The following is a 22,936-nucleotide window of genomic DNA, read 5'->3' on the forward strand; positions in this document are numbered from 1 at the left end:
ATGGATGGACCTAGAGATTATCATACTAAGTGAAATAAGTCAAAAAGAGAAAGACAAATACCATATGATATCACTTATATGTGGAATCTAAAATATGACACAAATGAGCCTATCTACGAAACAGAAACATAGAAAACAGACATGTGTGGGGTGTGTGTGTGTATGTGTGTATGTGTGTGTGTGTGTGTGTGTGTGTTTGTTGGCGGGGGTGCCAGTGGGGAGGGATGGATTGGCAGTTTGGAATTAGCAGATGCAAACCATTATATATAGAATGAATAAACAACAAGGTCCTACTGTATAGCACAGGGAACAGCACAGGGAACTATAGTCAATATCCTGTGATAAACCATACTAGAAGAGAATTTTAGGGACTTCCCTGGCGGTCCAGTGGTTAAGACTTCATCTTCTAATGCAAGGGGTGTGGGTTTGATCCCTGGTCAGGGAGCTAAGATCCCACATGCCTCAAGGCCAAAAAACCAAAACATAAAACAGAAGCAATATTGTAAAAAATTCAGTAAAGACTTTAAAAATGGTCCACATCAAAAAAACAAAACAAAACAAAAAACAAAAAACTTTAATAAATAAAAATTTTTTTAAAAAGACTATATATATATGTATAACTGAATCACTTTGCTGTATAGCAGAAATTAACACAACATTGTAAATCAACTGTACTTCAATTTAAAAATATACAAAAATTTTAAAACAAAAATTAAAAAATTTTGCACAAATAAAACAAGGTAAACATGGGATATTATAGATATATTAGTTAACTCGATGGAGGGAATCCTTTCACAATGTATACATATATTAATGTTGTGTACTCTAAATACATTACAATTTTGTCTGTCAATTATATCTCAATAAAGCTGGAGGGAAAAGTAGAGACTAAATAAATAGTGTGACCTCAAGCAAGACAGCTCTCTGAGCCCCCAATTCCTAATCTGAAAAGCCATCATCCAACAATTCATACGCATGAAAAGCACTCACTGGCAAACAGTTAATAAGGGTTCAATAAATATTAACGGGAATTAGCAAAGATTCTACTTCCCCTAAAGGCAACAGGGGCACAGAAATTATACTACATATGTTCCCATCACAACCCATGCCAAAATGTGAACAATTCTAAAGAAAAGAATATGAAATTCTATGCTGCATTTGAGTTCATAATTACAAATCATATGCTATAAAATATGTGAAATCTTACAAATAATATTTAGTCACAATTAACATGACTTGGAGGGATGTCTCCAAAGAATATTTACTTTGTAAGACATTAAGTCTGTCCTAGCATTGAATTCAATCTACCATATATTTATGACCGCACCATGTTGACAGCTACTGTGTCACACAGAGTCAAGTAACAAAAGTGCCTGCCTTTGAAAGAGTTCCGTCTCAAGGGGGAAGAAAACCCAGTCATGTACACATCCACAAGCAAATAAATACAAAGTGATGATTAGAGAAACACTAGGGAAAGGTCAGCAAAGGAAGGCTTTCTAGAGGTGACAATAGCAGCTAAGAAGCTTCCCAGGCAAAGAATGGGGAAAGAGTTTACTCTAGAGGACTAAGGAGACCATAATGTCCAAAGATACAGAGGCCTAAACCAGTGTGGTATGTGTAGCAAACTAAAATCAATTTAGTACTGCTAGAATGTACGGTATGAGCCAGTGGGAGCCAATTTGAAGGGGGAGAAAGTGGTGCACGTGTAGAGACATCCATATAGTCGTGGAGAGATCCCTATACATAGTGGGTCCAAATCCTCACTAATCCTCATGTCATGGCAGTTCCTTAGAAACACTGATTCCAAGGAACAACCCACCACCACCATCACCACCACCACCCAAGTAGTTTGGAATGACCAGCCATACTGACATTAACTGCAGTATGCTATATTAGAGCGGGTAAGACAGAAATCGATGAAGGGTTTAAGTAGAAGGATAAAAGGGTAAGATTTGTGGTTGAAACAGTTTTCTTGAACAATCTAGGTGGATGAAGAAGGGGAAGGAAGGAAGAAAATTGAAAATACGTTAAGAGAGGGGCTTCCCTGGTGGCGCAGTGGTTAAGAATCCGCCTGCCAATGCAGGGGACACGGGTTTGAGCCTTGGTCCGGGAAGATCCCACATGCCATGGAGCAACTAAGCCCCTGCACCACAACTACTGAGCGTGCGCTCTAGAGCCCGTGCTCCGCAACAAGAGAAGCCACCTCAATGAGAAGCCAGTGCACCACAACGAAGAGTAGCCCCCACTCACCGCAACTAGAGAAAGCCCGTGCACAGCAACAAAGACTGAATGCGGCCAAAAATTAATTAATTAATTAAAAAGAAAGCACATAAGACAGAACAGCTGTAAAAGTCTATGTACAGATTAAACAGACCTGGACTAGGGTAGACTAGAGGTAGTAGGAAGACCTGAGCAAGAGGAGAAATTCCCGAAATATATATGAGCAACTGGTGGCTTAGTGGATCAAAAATATCTATACAGTAACACAAAACTGTAAATGAACTATATGTCAAATAAAAATTAATTAATTAATTTACAAAGGAAGTGGACTAAAGGGATTTGCACCACGGGGGAAAAAAAAAAAAAAAAAACGAAAAGCAAAAACTATACAGGAGGTAGCTGATTAACCTGCCTTTAAATGTGTTCACGTCTGAGGTTACAGCTAAGCAGAGGTGTCTAACTGGCCGACAGATGGTCCTGGAAATCAGGAGAGAAATCTCCACTGGAGACGTGGATTTGTGAAAGAGTATAAAGAATGCGTGCCCATCAAAATGACTTTTTAGCAGGTGAGAAAATCCCTCGTGTGGCAGAATGTCTCACCTAGTGTCGCTGCTGCAGCCAATCCAGCTGTGTAGGGGTCCGTCCCTGGGGGCGCAGCACTGATGATGTATGGGTTGGGGACAAACGCAGCGGGAGCTAAACCTGCTGAAAACATACCTGTCAGTAAAAACAAACTTGACTAAAACTGCAGCCCTACCAAACACCTACACAGTTTGGCTAATCATTCCAGGCTGTAGGTGAGGAAAAAAAGAAAAAAGAGAAGATAGGATAGGTTGAGACTAAAAAGGAATTTTAAGAAGATAAAATAATCCCTGTACTAAAGATTATGGTGACATCTATCTATCGTCTATTTTTTTTAGCCTTTGCTAAAGACGTACAATTAAAACTGGTATGCAGTTTTTAATTCAGCACAATTTCTAAAAGACTATCAAAATTACATTATAACAGGCTAAAATAAAACAATTTAAAAGACTTTGTAATGGGATAGAAGGATTTATTTCCATTTAAACAATTTTCCAGTTTTCCCCAAAGAAGATGCATGCATATTTATAAAGACTACTATCTACAAGTATAAATTAAGTAAGACCCAGGCAAAGGCCTTTATGCCTAGACTTAATACTGTTGACCCTTTGACAAAGCAGGGGTTAGGGGTGCCAACCCCTACGCAGCCAAAAATTCATGTATAACTTTAAAGTCAGCCCTCCATAGCCACATTTCTGCATCAACGATTCAACCAACCGAGGATCAAGTAGTACTGTAGAACATTTATTGAAAAAAAATCTGAATATAAGTGGACCTGCGCAGTCCAAACCCATGTTGTTCAAGGGTCACCTGTATATCTAGGTTGGAAGCAAGTCTTTTCTTCCACAGCATTCCACAATCCATGATTGGTGATCTTCTATCTATTCAATCGTGTCATTTTAACACATTTAAAAAAAAAATTTCTACTTGTATAGCACTTTGTTTCAAAGAGACCTGAAAAAAGTGGGGGAGGGGCGCGGGGAGTCTAGGCAATAAGACAAAAATATGCACATCAAAACATTAATAAGTGCAATAGGAAAAGGGCAAAGCTACTGTACTTTAAAAACCAGTGATTATAAGATAATACTTTTTAAATTTTTCAATACATGCTACTTGGAAAATAGGCTTATAGGTACTACTTGCTACTTAATAAGATGTGACATTGATATATCCATAGTCTACACAAGCCCAACAAGCACAAAATTACTGTTATTTGAGTTCATCCAAACCTACCAACAGAGTTGATGCTAGTCACTACTACAGTAAATACTTTAAATCCTGAAACAGCTGAGGGAGCAATAACTGGATACCAAGAAATCTTACCAGTTGAGGTCTAGAAAAATAAGAATGTTGCTAAAGACAACTGGACAAGAGTAAGAGGCCATTTATTGTACCTTGAGGGATTTGTCTGGACTTTGATAATCAGTCTGCTGGGTTCCACAGCAACCGCTATCCTAAAATGGGGCCACCCCTATAAGGGAGCTTTCGGCTCAAGGACTTACCAATGTGGGGTTGATGCGCGGCTGCCAGCGCATACTGCTGCTGCTGAGCGGCTGTCAACTGTTGGACAGCAAGTGCGTTAGGTCTTTGGAACAGCTGAGGGAAGAAAAGGACATGATGAGGTTAGAGAACCTGTCTTGTGAAATAATTTTAAAACCTCTCTGCATAAAAATTTCCATAAACCCTTGTTTAGACATGATGCTTTAAACAAAAATGTTCTCATGTTCTACTCCATTCCCTTGGTATCTATGATGCTTCATAGTTCCATTTTCCCTCTCTTGCTTTACCTCAGTTTGGTGTGCCCAGTTCCCGTGTGCTAACTACTCACAGGTTATATGCCCCCTGAACCACAAACATACATACAAATGCCCTAAGAGCTATTCCAGGTCTGAGGTTGCTGCCTGATCCAGAGCAACTTAAAAACTAAATGAGTATACTACAAATGACTTACCACGTTGCACCGAGTGCTGTTACCTCCCTTCAGTTCTTTTACGAACCCCACAAACACTTTGAATTAATTCTCACCTATTCACATTTTGGAGTATTCATTTCATCCTCTGGCTGCCTCTTCTTGGGGAAATAGTATTGGATACCTTCCTCAACTAGTGGCTTATCATAATGGGTAAACTGGACAACTGTGCAATTTTGGGGGGCTCCCGAGTTTCCTAGAATACCAATTCTTTTATACATAAGAAAAAAAAAAAAACAACAGAAGTATAGCTGCTACTAACAAAACTTGGATTATGAGCTCAGACCTAGCACACTGTTAAGTTCCCAAGGAAAGGAGTTCAAAGGTCTTGACAATAAGAATATCCCAAGATTCTCTCTTATTACAAAGTCAATCACTCATTCTTTCATTCATTCTACAAATATTTATGAAACACCACCTGCTAGGCACTGTGCAAGGAACTAGGAACACAGCACTGAATAAAATGTTCATACATTTTAATATGAATAGTTTTGATACAAAGAAAGGGGATTCCTGATTTTGGACTGCCCTGACGTGCCTCTTTCCAAGGGGTTATACTAAAGACTTCTTTATTTTCTGAAATCAGACTAGGAGAATTTACTGATGGGACCTCCCTACAGAGGATCTTCAACCTACCTGCTCTTTCTACAGGACTTTTCAATGTTTCGGCTAACATCATTGGATGATATATAACAGACACCATGAATCTTGAATTACAGATGTCTTCATAAAAAGACCTGATTGTTTCAGACATTAGGAGATAATGTCATTCTGACAACTCAGCTTAATTATCATCACAACTGAACTTTTAATGTTATCTTAGGTGGTGGACTTTATTCTATGATCTGGTTACTTCTGTGCCTCAAATATGTGAGTAGACTAATTTAAAAAAAATTTTTTTAAAAGGTGAATATTCTGAGCATACTGGCCAATTGTACTTGTTACCTCTCTTTCTATATATTCATCTTTCTAAAAACCAGAGTAAAAGAAGCCTCTGCTTTCACAGTATGAATGACAAAAGTAAACATGCAGTACAGATTTCAAAAATACTTTAGAGTTTTTTATTTTCAAAGGTTAAAGAAAAGAAAAACTTCATTATGATGCCGGTAAAAAGATAGTACTACTTTACAAGCATTGATTAAATATCAAGTATTCAAAAGAAATATAGGAATCTATTGACAAACATATCAAAACAACTGTTCACTCCAGGAAGGGAGCCGACCAGTACTATCTGGTAACTACACCCTGTGACTACTGCCAGGCTGGTTCCGGTTTCACCTACAGGACAGCGCCTCTGCAGTGCTCCTACCAACAGCTCCTCCCCCGCCCCCAGCCCCCGCAAGACAGGCAGCCAGGAGGCAGGAAACAAGTAAAATAGTGGAAAGCTGTTCAAAAATTTTTTCCAAGGTTGTGAAAATACCTCACAGTTCCCCTAAATATCTACTGTCCCTTCAATGGATCTCTGGAATTTTCCTAGCCTAAAACCTTTTGAAATATTTAACATCTCAGACACCGCTCATGCTAGCCTCTTCCCTCTACCCTTCTTGGGGCCTGCTGCAAATAAAATAACTCATTTCATTCAACAAACATTTTTTTGAGCACTTATTATTAGCTAGGCGCTGCAACATGAAGTTAGGGAAATAAGGATACTAGTGTGTTCAGAATATAACTCTTGATTTATTAACCGAAAACAGTACTCCAATACCATTCCATTATGACTTATCCTCACTTCACATGCTTTTAACATTTCATGTAACATTACACATATGTACTGTATCTGTAAATATACATATAAACACATAGTGTGTGAATAAAATAACCATTCCGCATAACATCAGTCTGTGGTCCTCACTACCATGTTACCACTGAGAGTAGGGACTATTACTTTTAACTAAAAACATATAGGCCCTATAAAAGCGCCCATATATCCTGTGTTTGAGAGTTGGTTAATATCTCAGTGATTATGGCAAAAAGAAAAGGAATTATTTTGAGTGCATTTTGCAATAAACAATTAACATAAGTAAACTATGCATTGACAACGGCAGATTTGATTATAGTATAGATTACAGCAATTCTAGCACATTTTCTTTCTGTAAATGGTCCAATATTAACTGGAAATACAGGTTATTCAAAACAAAATTGGGTAACTGGTAAGTGATGGATTCTAAAGGATCCTGAAAAACTCATACAAGTGCCATCTGCTGGGCAAAGTGCTGAACTCTGTCAACATTTTCATGATTTTCACAGAGTAAGCCAATAATAACTGAGAAACACAATACTGTGAAACTTGGGGAAAATGCTTATTTTAAGGTCAGTATAATGATAACTGTGCCACAATTTATTGCCATTTACTTAGGCAGAATTCATAAGCTATTCAAGAAACTGAATGCAGGGGAAAATATGTCAACTATTTCAAGCTTATCAAGGTTCCTAATAAATACTGAAGGCATAATTTGGGAACCACACAAGCAAGCTGGTTTAACTCCCTTCTCTGACACTATATGAACTAACAAAAGATACCCTGCATGGTTTATATTCCAGAAGTGATTCCGGGCAGTCAAAAACACCCAACATAGTGACTGGCATACAGCTGGCACCTGATAAGAGACAGCTATTACTACTATTGTTATCAATAACAATTGCTGGCATAAAAACATTGTTGTTGAGTTTTCAGAATCTGGAAGAGAGTAATATCTAAATATGGAGTTAGCCAATGTCAAAGACTATCCTTTCTCCCCCCAAAATAAAATGTACTGCCAGGCCTGGCTTCTTACCAGTTTAAGGCAATATACATAGTGGAGAGAGGACAACAGCACAGAGTCTGGGGCCACAAAGCCTGCCTTCATGTCTCAGCTCTACCACTGACTGTGTGTGTGAGACACTGGGCAGGAAAACCTCTGCACTTTACTCTCCTCCTCTCTCTAACAGGGACAATAAAGATTTGTCTATCTCATAAGGTTGTTCTAAGTATTAAAATCAATACACATAAAGCACTTGAAAGTCCTTTAGATGTGATATTCTTTCTGATGAATGAGGAGAGCACCCACACACACGGACAAAGCCCTTCTGTGGGCCACCTCTTACAGCTCCTCACCCAGTAAGGCAGCCCAGGATGGGACAAGGAAAGCAGAAGGCAAGACTCTTCTGAGTCAGTGTTAAAGTCAAAACCCCACTGAGTTCATGAGCACCAACTGCCGTCAGGTCACAAAGAGAGAAGAAAGAAAAACCTTTTTAGTTTTCGTTGTTGATGAGTATTTTTTAAAACATACTCCATGCAGAAAAAACTAGGAATGCAGCTGAATACTCCATGCATCAAAAGGCTTTATGTTTCTAGTACTAGGTCCAAAGGAAACAGCTAGGAGCTAGAAACCAAAACAAAGATGTTTGCATAGCTGGTAGTATATGATCTTCAGTAAGTCTGTAAGCTTCATGATGTCTTAATTTTCTTATCTATAAAAATAAATAAATAAATTCTGCCCAAGTAAATTGTAAAAAATAAATAAATAAATCTATAAAAATATAATAGCTGCCCTACCTCATGGGGCTATTGTCAGAATTCACAGAGAAAAGCCCTTCAAACACTACGAGTATTACATCAATAGTGGGGCTATAAATTTTTAAGAAAACATTATATCCTGGAGCTAGTACTCAGTATATGAAATTTGTGAAAGTTTGCTATTGTCTGAAGCGTCTAGATCAAAGTTCATTTTTGACCAGGTTATTTGAACAGCTGCAATAATCAACTAATAATTACAATGATTTTTGGTTTAACAGGTACATACAAACTATGCTGCCAATTTTTTAAAAAACAAAAAATTCATATTTCTTTAGCAGATGAAGAATCAGATTCCAAAATAAATGATTTCTAAATAAGGTGAGGAAAAACATAACCTTCCATCAAATAAGTTAATATCTTTTGAGAAAAATCATATTCTAAAATTTCAGCAAAGTCAAGTAACAATAAAGGTAAGTTTCAACGGATCTAACTGCTAGCTAAAGTCAGCATTTTAACAGTGACTACACGCATGACACTGACAGAATAATCTTCCTCTTATTTATAAACTGAAAAGAAAGCCAAGAATTTTAAACACCTATATTAAAACTATGCACACACTTGGTCTCATAAGAATGACATTTAAATCACTACCACACTTTAAAAAGCAATGCATGCCAATTTCCTCTCCCATCTGACTAGGGCTTTCAGAGTACTGTCTCTCTGTTAAAAATTCATGCTTAACGGGTTAGACTTTTAGTACTTCAGTACACAATTTTGTAAAACATGCCACATCATTGGGTTATTTTTATATTAACTGAACCCTAAATAAAGAATAGCAACAATTAACCAGATTAATCCACCTGATTACCAATCTTGGCTTTGGTTTCTGTTACATATGACTGTAATATAATGAAACCTAGTAATATTTTTCTAAAGTATACTTAGGTAAATATAGATAACTGCATAGCTATTTATTAAAATAAAGAATATTGCTCAAGCATCAAAACACAAAATGGTATGAATACAGTATATGTGAGCTGTTCACTTTGTTTTCCAGGATTAAAGAGAAGACAATGAGGGTGAAATAAGGAAAGAGATATCAATGAGCATTTCAAACTACCCTAAATTAAGGGTTCCTAACCCCAGATCTTTGTACCTGGGGCAGATAAAGTTATCTTTATTGTCATGAAATTTAGCATGTCCTTCAATTATCATTGCAGGCAACAAACCACATTAAATTTAGCCACACATCTGTGATTTAATCACCAATAGAAATCATATATACTTTCATGTTACTTTATGATTGTTAGACATCTCAAAATCTTGCTTATGCTCATTACGATGGCTAGTACAACTACCTCCATCTCATGCATCATATGATAAAGAAGCAAATTTGTTCAATTTGTTGCCAAATTTGTTGTCAAACAAATTTGTTGTCAAATATTATTATAGCTATTTTTATATAATTGGCTTTCTCTGTAATCCTACTTACACTATACATTTTAAAATAGTATTCTGAGAATTCAGTCTGAGATCTTACCTAACTGCTAAGGGGTTCATGGCACCAAAAAAGGAATCCCTGCTCTAAATAAATCTCAGGTTAAGTTTATGGTTAACAGTGGCTAGACAAGTAATTTAACTATCCAAAACCAAAGTATCCCTAAGTACAGTTAGTTTGTAATAAATTAAATGAGAATTACCTTTTCTGTATTTTCAGGCTGCTTTATGTGTCTAAATATAAGCTGATATTAAGTCTTATGAAACCAACTTATTACACCAAATGAAATAAAATGAAATGAAACAGGACACAAGAAGCAATTATTTATTTTGTCAATTTTCAAACATAAAAGCACAAAGCTACCCTACCAATTATAGCAAATAACTCAAAACTTAAAAAAAAAAAAAAAAATCCTCTGATGCCCGTTTAAGAAAGCCATGATAAAAATGTACAGAAAAATATGGGCCACATCAGATCTCTGGTTCAATCCTCACAATCATTAATATTGTCTGTACTCAGTTGTGGCTCTCAAGGCCTCTGTGACCTGGACTCAATAACCAAATGCATCTATCTCCTTTTTACCTTCTACGTGTAACTTCTACTCTTGTCAACCAATGACCACACCACTGTCACTTCCATCTCCATACCTCTGTTCTCTTAACTGCAGCAATATACATTCCATGTGTCATTCAAGTTAGGTCTATGCAAACTTGGTCCTCATTGAGCCCTCCCCTGGTCTGACAGGATCCTCGACCAACCAATTTAGCACTTAGTTCCTCAACCATTCCATAATTGTTTCATGTATGATAGTCACTCTATGAACAGTAGCTCTGTTCTCTATGGACAAAACCTAAAGTTCCTGGAAGGACACAGCAGTCAACAGTTAACTGACTAATATGGGCAAAAGAATGCTAACACTCAGCACAGAAAAACTAAACCATAGCACAGAAAACTAAACCATAATAATTAAGTCATTACTTCTTAAAAATGTCTTGTTAATGACCGTAAGGCAGCACGGCAAAGTCGGTAAGACTCACAACACTATCTATGCAACCCCACAAGTCACTTTTCTTCAACCTCAACTACCAGCTAGGGTGACTGTTTCTACATTATCTATTGAACACGTATATGTTCATTTCTAATTTTAAGCCTTTAGTTTACTATTTCCTCCACTGGAATTTTCATTCTTCTCCTGGTATAAACAAGTCTTGCAAGGCACAGCTCAAGATCCACCTCTTCCATAAGTCCTCCTTCCCCAGGTTAAGAGTATGCTCTCCCTAGGACATGGGCATAAATGGTCTCATCACTTGTCATGGAGTATTTCCTTGCACTATTTAAATGACCAAATGAGCCATAATAACTAAACTGAGAGCCATGGGGTTGGAGGAGCCCGTTCCATTCATGAAAGATATGCTTGGCTACAGGTGACAACAAAAAATGCGAACAGAAGGTTATAACCTGCAGTCCACAGATCTGTGATCTCCCTGAACTTATCCACAAAATAAGAGTGTCAAAAGAATTATGTTTTTCTGATGAGAAGACTATGGCTTTTGATCAGATGGCCAGAGGGCTCTGACATTAAAAAGGCTAAATACTGATTCAGGAGGTAAATTTACTGGATATTATACAGGTCCAGTTATTTGTCTATGAGGCACATCTACTGGGCTAGACCTAAACGATTCACATATGAGAATAGATGCAAGGCCTCAAAGAGTGGCCTCCAGACCTCTTAGAAGGCTAGTTTCCAATTTTAGTTTTGGGAAGTATATTAAATACGGGGGGTGTTCTGAGATAATATAACAGGGGTATGGAAAAGGTTCCCTGGAAATTTGGTCCACTAAAGCAAAGCAAAGCAGAGGACACAGAGGGATCAAGATCCCGCCTTAACCTCTGAGGAGATTACAATCTAGCAGAGGACATGTAATCATAACACAAAGCAGAACATGATGACTCCTTTTCTTAAGGGAAGCACAAAGCACTACAGGGTTCAAAGGAGACAGACATGACAACTTTTTGATTTGGAAATCAAGAAAGGTAACAGCACTGGACCTTGAAGAATGAGAACCATTTTAATTAGTAGAAATGGAAGGGGGAATAAAACGTAACGAAAAGCAAAAGGGTAAAAAAGATTAGAAGGATAAAGTGTAGGAACAAACACCAATTTACAGTAGAGCAAGTATCCTTCCTTCTTAATTACTACTGGCTTTTATGCTGGAGCCTTTGGGAAGTTAAGGGTCTTGAAGAGTCTTGGGTCAACGGTTCCCAGGCATGCTATTAGGCCGCCAAGTACAAGAATGTGTACAGCCATCTACTAAGAATAGCAAGAATTATGAGCCCATGGGACAAAATAACAATGACCACATCCTATGATGATGGTATACCTGTGTAACAGTGTCCCTATACTGCAGCGACCAAGACATGCATGGGAAGTCAGAACCCAACAATAGTTTAACTTGCAAAATAATGACGTTAACGTCCAGAAACTGCTGAAATGGGATACATGGTAAAGGCACCCCAGGTTTTATAAATCTGAGTGGGTGGTGTCTTTGATTTAACTGTGTTAACTATTTGTGGGTATGCAAAAGTACGTTTCTGTTCAAGTTCTAATAATTATCCAGGCTCCTCAAAAATTGATAGAATTATTTGGAAACCCAAGATCAATAAATCAAAAGAGAATCCCAACTCTGATTATGAGGTAAAGAACAATTGTATGAAAGAGAATCAGATTTTCATTCATAAGAGGTTGGAGACAAACACTTCTTAAATAAACACTTCTTAAGTAACAAGCAAAGAGTTAGATTGGGTTAGACAGGGAATAGAAGCTAAGAACCAAAACCGCCTAGAGTTCTAAGGGTTGCTAGGGGAAGTTCAGACCAATGAGACAGAGTAAAAGAAAGAATTCAGATAAAACTTCTTGAGATAACTAGGTTAGAGGAACCTGATTAGAATCAGCCTGCACTTAACATACCTCAATTTAGATAGAGAAATTACCACATTAATGTTCTAAGATGAACAAGTTGAAGTCTACACAGTAATAGTGTGTCCCTATATTTGCTGATGTGACACAAAATATCTTGAAGTCCATTATCTCCTCAGCATCTGAAGTAATTTCTGGCTTCACTCAAAAGTGCTGTTTTGAGAATTCATTGTGAAAAAACATAAAAAAGAAGACAAAAAGCACAGGAAGTCAAATTCCTACGGAAAGGTGAGCATAACTACTGGGGACTATGGGGAGAATAGTGTACACTTTTAGTTCACTTTCTCTCTGGAAAAAGAGTTGGTTAATTAAACCTAATATATCCATCTGATATGAGCACAGAGTATGCACATCACATCATCCCTTAAAGGGGTTTGTTTTTGTAAACTTCACATGGTTAACTTTATTATCCAATCATCTATCAATCAAAATTCATTTAAAATCAGCCATTTATGACAACTAAAGGGACAGTATGGTACAACTGATCTACAAAGACCATAAGCCAATTTTCCCCATAGAAAAAAATTATAGATACATAATTTCTAAACTTCACAACGAGATTTTAACCTTTCAAACCTAGAAGTTTATATTTATATTCCAAAATTAAGGAGTATCAGAAATTCATGACCCATCAAACTGCTTGTCGCCACAAAGGAGAACTTGTGGTACTTAACATGATCAGGAGGCTACCTACCCCCTTTTTATAATTCAGAAAAGCTAATTTTCCTTTAAAAAAAAATTAAACAGAAGAATCAGTAAACCCCAGAGTTAGTCATACCATGCCTTCAAAACCAGAAGGCACACATACAATATATTCCAAAGACTTATGAATGAAAGAAGAGCCAGGTCATTTCACTGCAGATTTTATGTCACATGATTTGTGTTTTTCCCCTAATTACATTCTAACTCTTTTGAAAGGTACCAGGTATGTCTGTTACCTGCAGTAACTCACTTTTAAATTAAAAGACAGGACTAATAAGACATCTGGCACTGGACTCCTGACAGTGGCAGACAACAGAGTTTACTATTTTAAAAACAAAAACCAACAGCAGTACAATCACAGTAACCTCCAGTGAATTAATTTAACATTCCAGAGGATTGTGTTACAAGAGGTAACACCACCACATCCCCTCCCCAGGCCCTGAAGAAAGAGAGGAGCCAAAGGAAGTACACAGAGCAGGGTGGTCTCTTGCCAGTAAACCTCAACGTGGGAATAAGCTGTTGGAGGGGAAGATGCAGAGGCTTTGTAATCCACATCACTGTTGGGTTAACAAGGAATGGCTATCGAAGGCCTAAAATAATGCCACCCTCCTCCCATTACCCCATTCTCAGTTACTTGAATAATGTGCTGGCTGGAGGGAGAGCAGAGAGAGTGACAGAGACACACACAGTACCTGTTGTTGAGAATTGTAGTCAAAAAGTCCCACAGTTGCTGCTGCTGAGTCCACAGGTACCTGCGTGCCTGAATAATCAAACTGAAGAGGCTCCATGCCCACATGTTCCATGGGGTCCAAGGGGACACTCTGGGACTCCATGTTGGAGAAATCCTCCACAGGCTTGGCACCATTGGTGCTGGTCAGCTGGGCTAAACCCTCAGAACCATTCTGGTTTGGACCCAGAAGATCCACTTCATTAGCAGAGTTCTGGCAATTACCAGGGGTACGGCTAAACAGAGAAAGTAAAGGGCATTAAACCTTATTTTGAGTGGGGAGGGACACTACAGCAACCTAAGTTTAAGGACAACGTCCTTGACACAGCTCATTACCAATAGTATTTAAAACTATTTCTACAAAGTGACTGGAGACCCTTCTGGTGCTTAGATGTTCTATCCTATAAAATTACTCTTCTACTGCTTGCCTCTCCACCACAACCCACCCCTTAAATTTACATTAGCTGCTATTAATTTACAATCCCTTTAACCAAGGGGCCCAGATTTGAGGAACACTGGATGAACTGGGAAAAAAATCACTGCCTGTGGCATCCATGAAAACAGAGATCCCAAAATACGGGTAGTAAAATATGCCCCCCAAAAGCAACATCTACTCTTTAAACAGAGTCAATGGACAAAGTAGTTTCTAAGGGGAAATTCCACATCTGAGAATAAGTCTATTTCAAAAAACTAGTTTTTTAATAGGTGAAAATTTTGTGTGTGTGTATTTCCTGGGTACCACTGGCCACTGATAAAACTGTCTCCCCTTTTCCCCTTCTAAGAAACCAGAAGCAGACCGTTACAAAACAGTACAAAATAAATTCACATCTAGGATAAGCCCCTGCTAAGGAGACAACTCTAAGAATTAAAAGTAATGTGAGGATGTAATTTATCATCCAAACCAGGACACTCCTAAGAGCAAAAAAAAAAGGGCAGTGTTAAGAAATATCCTGGGACACAGGTATAAACAAGTACTGTCCTGGGTAATTCAGGACACATGGTCACCCTATGTAAAAAGATTACAGGACTATATTATTCCAATTCAGACTAATGTAGAATAATATTATATTCTAGTCAGGGAGTATAGCCTGTGACTACATTCTAAGCCTAAAAGAAATCTTATCGCTGGTACAAATGAAAGCTCTTGTCGTGTTCCTTGACACACACACACAAACCCTACCACTACCACCTGTCCCGAAGTCAAATACCACAAACAATGCCACAGGCTGCTTGAGATTCAGGATGGAGAGGCTACCCAAATTCATCTGAAAGACCTTAGATAAATGTTTATTTCTCTGTGTCTCCAATTTCTTCCAAAGACTGTAATTCTTTACACTCACAAGATACAAAAGTTAGGTTAGGAAGACTAAACAATTGAACGCTGTTCTACAATGACCTGAAATATATTTTAATTTGACTTTGTAGATTATTAGGATAAGGGGTGGGTGTGGGTGTAGGTACACACATATTAGTTTTAGACTACAATTACATTACTAAAAATTAAATTCTCTTAACTATACATGAGTGACTAAGGATTTTTAAATTTTTAAAAATCATATACCATCACTAAAGGTTAGCTACATAAATGAAGAATAAACACAGTATCATTTCATTACTGTGCATATTAAAATTATAGGGTAAAACCTGCAAATCAATTACGACCAGAGATGGAATGAGAGGCCTCCATGGAAGGGATATGATTAAGAACAAGTCACTTGAGCTGCATCTCTGGTTCTTCAAAATGAAGAAAATGATACCTAACCTGCCTACCTCAAAGGGGGCTTATGAGTCTCAAGTAAAAGAATGCTTAAGTTCTCAACTGTTTTTCCTTCCACTCTAACATGCCAGAGCCATATGACACACTTCCATTAGTAACCATGATTTCTCCCAAGATAGTGATTTGGGAGAAATCCCAAGGCACCCATCCCAGGTGATTTTGATATTTGAGAATCACTGAAATGATCTTTAGGAAATCATCCTGCAAATTACAGAGCTCTATACAAATGAGAAGTCTATTGTTTTGGCAAAACATCAGGCATGGACAAATCTTAGAAAGTTCCACCTTACCAGTTAATTTACAATCTTTGTGGTATGGCCTACACTAGACCCAATAATTAAAAAGGACACACAGGGAGGGAAAAAGAAAACTAAAATCAAAATAAAACTGAATGAAAACAAAAACCCATAACCCCCATTCAAAAATCAGAAGTGTAAAACATACAAACCTAAAATCTTTGACGTCTGCGTCAATGCCATTCTGCACTGGTAAACCATTGGTCTTGTCCATCACATCACCCTCCTCCTTCAAATCTCCTAGCTTATCTCCATCAAACGTACCCTTGTTCTTCTTTTCACCTTTGTCGTTTTCATCACTGTCTGCATCCCTTGGGCCCTGTTTAAAAAATAGCTTCAGCTTCACTAATCATCATCAACTAACAATAGTGGGCAACCACTGTGGACACCAGACTACACTAGATGCTAATTAGAACAGGAGAGTGTCCATGACCTTTCAAGACATGACAATCTAATTAACAGACAACACAGAGGCAGGAACACTGCAGAAAGTCTTGCCAAATGGGGGAGACAGACATACATTTATGTTACAGAGTTTAGGACAGTCTTATCATGCCCAATGTCCCACCACCCCATTTTTTTCCTTTCTACCCAAAGCCCAACCACAACTTTATATCTCTTGGTTCTACTTCTCTGCTCTCAAATCTAACGCTATAGAGTAGCTCAACTCCCAATAAGCCCCAGGAATGGCAGCTAATAGTATAGTTGGAATGTACTAAGCCTACATAATGAATTTCCTACTTCCATTGCCGACGTAAACTCCTCCCTTACTTCTGAATATTGAGCTAAGTGTGGTCTAACATCATTCCAATTCGATTACTCTACACACTTCATCTTGAGATATATACCCTGCCAATTTGCACCACCACCACCCCAGTTCCACCCCATATCTCACGGTTTACTGAATCTATAATTCACCAAACATCCTATACTTGACTTTTTTAATCCTTCAAAACATGTTAAACCTAACTATAAAATTCTTTCACAAAGAGTACTCTAAGAAGTGCTTACCAGTTGCCTTCCACTGCCTGTCCCATACCAGGGACTACATGAGAGCGTGTTAAGCTGAATCATTAATGCGACAGAATTTATCTCTGAAGTGCTTCAAACTACAAAGATTAAAAGACTGGACCTAAAAGAACTGATGTGGTGCCAAGCACACTGATGTCCTGTTTTTTAAGGAAATTAAGTCTGTCTCCTCTTACCAACATTCTAAGTTAAGACATGGACATTTAAAGCAAATATGTCTTGATTTCCAGAAGGAAAAGAAGGTTTGGTATAGTGACTTGACATGGTACAGAAAGCTTTGCAAAACCTTACCCAAGGGTTAAGTAATTTTGCTTTTGTAAAACTAGAGAGAGGTAATCTTGCTTGTCCCCATCACTGACTTCTGGTTTAAGGAAGAAACAAATAGACCTGGACCAAAAGAAAGCTCCTGGTAAAAGGGAAGATCCAGTCAAAAGATGATGAGAACTACTGCACAGCATTTCCAGTCACCACAACCAAATTTCATTGGGGGGCGGGGCGGGGGGGGTGGATCACAAATGGAAGCTAAAGCAGCAGACGCTCAGTTATGACTGGGTAGGTAGGCCTGCAAATGTAAAATAAAAAGATGCTCTCAAAGTAGTTCTTAGCCATCTCTGGCCCAGAAAGACCAGACTCAGGGACCTTGACGATCTTAGACCTTTCAACTACCAGTGCAAAGCCCATTTTGCTTTCAAAATCATTCTCTGTTCAAATGTGACACAGAAAAAGAAAGATTTCATGCCTAATAAAAATAAAGGAACATATACCAGAAGGGATTTAGAAAGGATATATAACTTAGTTTTATGTAGCAGCAAGATGGTAAACTATAGCTTTGGCAGCAAATGAGATATAACTTCTACATCTTCAAAGTATAACACTGTTATTGGTTCAAAAGGAGTAAATGACAGCCAATTAAGCATGACATTGAGATCCCAAACCAGATATGGGAATATGACAGGATTCTAAAGAAAGAAAGAGCTTTCAAAATGTCCAGAGATAAAAGCTCCCTCCTCCTACAAAGGTAAAACTGACAGAAGTTATGTACTCATTTTTATATCCCCAGCACCGAATACAGTGCTGGGCAGAAGCTCAAAAAATATGACAAAGAAAACTGAAATGGGGGCTTCCCTGGTGGCGCAGTGGTTGAGAGTCTGCCTGCCAATGCAGGGGACACGGGTTCGAGCCCTGGTCTGGGAGGATCCCACATGCCGCGGAGCAACTGGGTCCGTGAGCCACAGCTGCTGAGCCTGCGCGTCTGGAGCCTGTGCTCCGCAACAAGAGAGGCCACGATAGTGAGAGGCCCCCGCTTGCCGCAACTGGAGAAAGCCCTCGCACAGAAACGAAGACCCAACACAGCCAAAATTTTAATTAATTAATTAATTATTTTTAAAAAAAGAATATAGGGAGAGGAGTCCACAAAGGCACCAGAAGTCCAGCACATTTATTCTTTAGAAAAAGAAAACTGAAATGACAAAAAAAATCCTGCAAAACTGAACCGATAAAATAAGAAGGATCCTCCCATTATCTTTATCATCAGGTAAGAGTCCAGGAGGTGGTGATAAACAACTGTACCTGAATTAGACACCACTAATGTCAATAATAAAAAAAAGTATTAGAAGGATCATCCCATCCCACCAACACACTTAAGTAATCTCCCACAAATCTACAAATCAAGTCACTGGCTCAGGAGGAGCAGTTCAGCTCCAATTTCTCACAAGGAGTTCAAAAGGTCTACAGGCAAAAATGGGAAGGAAATCTGATACAACAGCAGTAGGAAGTTTCACCAACGAGCAAGAAATCTGGGTACAGAAGAGACTCACTCACCAAATCAATGTTCTTCATGCTCTTTCCCCAGTGACCCTTCACAAGGGCTTGCTGAGAATCTGCTCCCCTTCTGTAACAGCCAACGGCTCTGGCCTGAACACTTGGTCACTGATACTTACATTCTCAATTTTACTACCAAGGGCAGATTTTCAAAGATACCCCCGGGATGGGCTGGGTTTTGCCAATGTTATACAGTCCATTTATATAAAATATAGCTACCTGGTTTTCTACTCTGACTAGGCTAGTGATGCCTCAGCAGAACAGCAGGTTCCTCCTATCTGACGGTGAGGGACCCAAGGAAGGCTTCCATACTTCATCTGGATGGGTTACAGTGGGTGTTTCCATTTGGTAGAAATTCATGAAGATAAACGTTTACGACTTGTACACGTTTCTGTACATGGTTTTAACAAGTTTTAACAAGTTCAGTAAATCAACAAAAGTTTTAACAAGTTCTGTAAATCAACAAAAGCCCTAAATTAAAATAGTTGACATGAAGTCTGATTTCTGAATGACACCAAGAGCACAAGTAGGAAGCTATTCTGTCAAAAGTCTGTTATTAAAAGAGAATACAGAATACAGGGTTCAGGATCATAAAAATGGTCTCTTAGAAATCTGGGGAACCTAGAGAGAGAGAAGAATAAGGGTATAAATGGGCTGGTATGTTTTATGGGATTTTAAAGTTTTTTTAATGTGTAAGATAAAGTATTCCTTTAGAAAATACTAACCCAGATTGCACAGAACCTACACTCTATCTCAAGTGCTAACACTTACGGGACTTTGGACAGGTCATTAAACCTGAGTCTTAGTTTCCTTTTCTATAAAACAGCGTTCATTTTGTTTAAACCAGAGTAGTTGTAAACATCAATGAAATGATGCATATGCAAAAGTTTATTATAAAGTATAACCATTTTATACAAATGTGATACTAGTAAAAACTATGCACTGGGATAGTATTTCTTATATAACATTATCTGTGGTATTAAGATTAAAAATCTTCAATGCTCCCAATTAAGTGGTTTAACTCAAAGAAAAGAGTATAGCCAATCTGGCCCTCCCAGAGACACTGTCATTTTCACAATGCAGAGTGGCTCTATTGTTGGTGTTGAACATCACAATCTTTTTAAAACTTTGCAAGTGTCTGGGCTTTCTCCCAGGGATTCTGATTTAATTGGTCTGTAGAAGCTCCCACAAACGTTTTTAAAAGTTTCTCTTCCAATAAGCACTCACAATTGAGAACCACTAAAATTAAGTCCAAATTAAGTATCCTAAAGGCAAGGGGTATGTTTTGCTTTTTCGTCACATATTACCTAGCACATATTAATATTAAAAAAGTCTATTGACTAAATGAAATAAAAAACAAAGAAGGATTAATAGCATCCTTTTGTTGTAGGCTCCCTTTAGGTAAATTACAATTCAAAACTGTAACCCAAATTCAGGCCTCAGAGTGCTCAAAATGCAAAGAAGCCAAGCCCAATCAAAATCTCTAGAGTAGGGCCAAGGAGGGTTGAGAGATCAGATCCCAGATCTACACAGAGATGGAACAACACGTTCTGTTGCTAGATATCAAAGAACTGAGAGGAGAGCAGACAGAAAGAAGAACCATGCGCAGTGGGGATCACAGTCCTTCCAGCCGTGGCTCAGCTTCCTCAAAAGCCTCACATAACAGGGGGGATATTTCAGGGAATATCTATTAATTCTGAATGAAGTCAGAGAAATGAGAACTTAATTTTTCCTGCTATTGCAGAGATCTCACCACAAAGCTCCATATGGCAGAAGTCACATTCAATGAGATTAGTAATTTTCTTCCCTTTTTTTCTAAAACAATATTTTTGTGTATTTGCTTGACACTCGAGTCCTAAAGCCATAACATTAACTAAAATACTGGTTTCTCCTGTGTACACTTCTCGGTTTTTCACAAAATTCCCCCAAAAAACCAAAATGTCAATTTTCTTTGAAGTTCAGCAGCTCAGTAGCTCCAGTAGTAATAAAAAATTTCAAATATTAAAAAAAATGAGTAAAAGTTTGAAATTACTAGTCATGTGAGTTACTTTTAAATTAACATACTAAATATAATCATATTGTGAGAAACGAATAAACAAACCAAAGTAGCATATACCTTAGTAAAAAGCAATATAGCTAAGAACTGAAATTAGAACAAAGTTTGAATTCAGGTCCCACCACTTCCCTTCTAACCCTCATTTTCCTCATCTATAAATTCATAGGGACAACATCAACCTCAAAGGGTTGTTGTTTCAGGTATTAAATAAGGCAATTCATGAATGTGCAATTCCTTTTAAAAGATTATTTTAAATATTTTGTCTAATTTTCACATTTTTCCCACTACCTTTCTCAGACACACCCACCCTCACCTCCACTCCCCCTAAAGCTTCAAATTTGCTGGATAGCTTATGTTTCCCCCCCTGGAATGACTATGGCCTTAATTATTAAACCCTCTGTCCCATTGACTTTTCTGAAATATCTGTACAGAATCAAGCCACCACCAATTATTACATTTCATCAAATCTGAGACACCATCAATTTATAAGACATACCATCATTTTATGTGTTGCTAAAAAGGAAACACTGGCAGTTAAACTATATCATTTGAAAAGCGCATCCCAATTTCAAAATGAACAAAAGTGGGGAGGTGTGCACTTTAGAAACAGTGGAATATGGAATATACCAGGCGCTGTGTATATGATCACCCAATTCCTGGTATGCAAAAAGGTAAGAAGAGTGTTCCCCCCTGCTGTGGTACCACCATATCCAGGAGGAAAAAGAGACGAAAACCAAAAAAGGTTTTCTGAAAGTTGTGCTTTTTTAACTTTTTATTTAGTCAGTGTCTAAAAGCTTGACATCGCAAAGCAGAGCACATAGATTTCTTGTTCAAAGGAAGCTCAAATCTGAAGGGGCTCCAACCTGAGATAAAAGTTTCTGAATTTGATCTGTTATCTTCCAAGAAAATTATAAAGCAGTATTTATCTAACTTTAATTTTATACAAATCACCTGTGGGTCTTGTCAAGCTGCAGACTTTGATTCAATAAAGTCTGGAGTAGAATCTGAGAGTCTGCCTTTCTAATAAGCTCCCAGGTGCTGATAATTTTACTGGTCCAAGGACTTTGTGGAGCAAGATTTTATAAGGCTTACAAAGCATTTTCATACATATTACATAGCCATATGAATTAGACTTTGTGCAAATGAGGAAATTAAGGTCCAGTTGAGACTCAAACCCCTGCATTATACTCCACAAAGTTTTTAAACAAAAATCAATTAAAGTGGCATTGGCTGCCTGAAACAAATGCAGTGGAGACTAGAAAAGCAAGTCATCAATTTTGTGACCTAAGTGAATTGCCATGAGTGTGCAAGCATCCTCCAGGTCAGAAAGCAGCCAGTCTCTACAAATAAGCAGAAAGGTCTTCCCAAGATATTTTTTCTAAAAGTCTTTCTTCTGCAAATTTAGGGTGGCCTTCACCTTAACTGAAGTTTACAATGGTCTTCTCATTTACCTAGGAACCATAAACCAGAAAGGTAGAAATGACGATCCACTTTTCTGACTGGCTAGGCTTCAATCTATGTGATGATCAGCTGGTATTTCAAAAGACCAAGAGCAGGGTCCTTGGATGGGTAATTTCACCCAGTGTCCTCAAAACACAGTAGTTACATATGACTGTGTAACCACCCAGAACCATGCTTTGTTTTGTTTTGGGGTGTTTGGGGGGATGGGTAAGGGGACCTGTCTTTTTCCACGAATCAATAAAATAAAGGATATAAAAAGGAAATAAATTAAAAGACTTGACTCTGACTTAACTGGTATTCTGAGTTTTCCCATTATTCTGAAAAC

General features: G+C 38.0%; 1 protein-coding gene across 12 annotated transcripts in view; it reads right to left on the reverse strand.

Moving 5' to 3' along the window:
- PUM1 (pumilio RNA binding family member 1) overlaps nucleotides 1–22,936 on the reverse strand; it is a 128,204-nt gene that overhangs the window by 46,224 nt on the left and 59,044 nt on the right. For 5 of the 12 annotated variants that reach the window (XM_068539347.1, XM_068539341.1, XM_068539340.1 and 2 more), the window contains 4 exons: nucleotides 16,397–16,563; nucleotides 14,137–14,407; nucleotides 4,305–4,398; nucleotides 2,821–2,937 (listed from right to left, as the gene is read on the reverse strand). In XM_068539347.1, coding sequence (XP_068395448.1) covers nucleotides 2,821–2,937; nucleotides 4,305–4,398; nucleotides 14,137–14,407; nucleotides 16,397–16,563 — 649 coding nt within the window. The remainder of the gene's footprint in view (nucleotides 1–2,820; nucleotides 2,938–4,304; nucleotides 4,399–14,136; nucleotides 14,408–16,396; nucleotides 16,564–22,936) is intronic. The other 7 variants (XM_068539348.1, XM_068539345.1, XM_068539346.1 and 4 more) reach the window with 4 other exon arrangements.

This window comes from Eschrichtius robustus, chromosome 3, assembly GCF_028021215.1.
Source record: "Eschrichtius robustus isolate mEscRob2 chromosome 3, mEscRob2.pri, whole genome shotgun sequence".
In the NCBI taxonomy this organism is placed as follows: Eukaryota; Metazoa; Chordata; class Mammalia; order Artiodactyla; family Eschrichtiidae; genus Eschrichtius; species Eschrichtius robustus.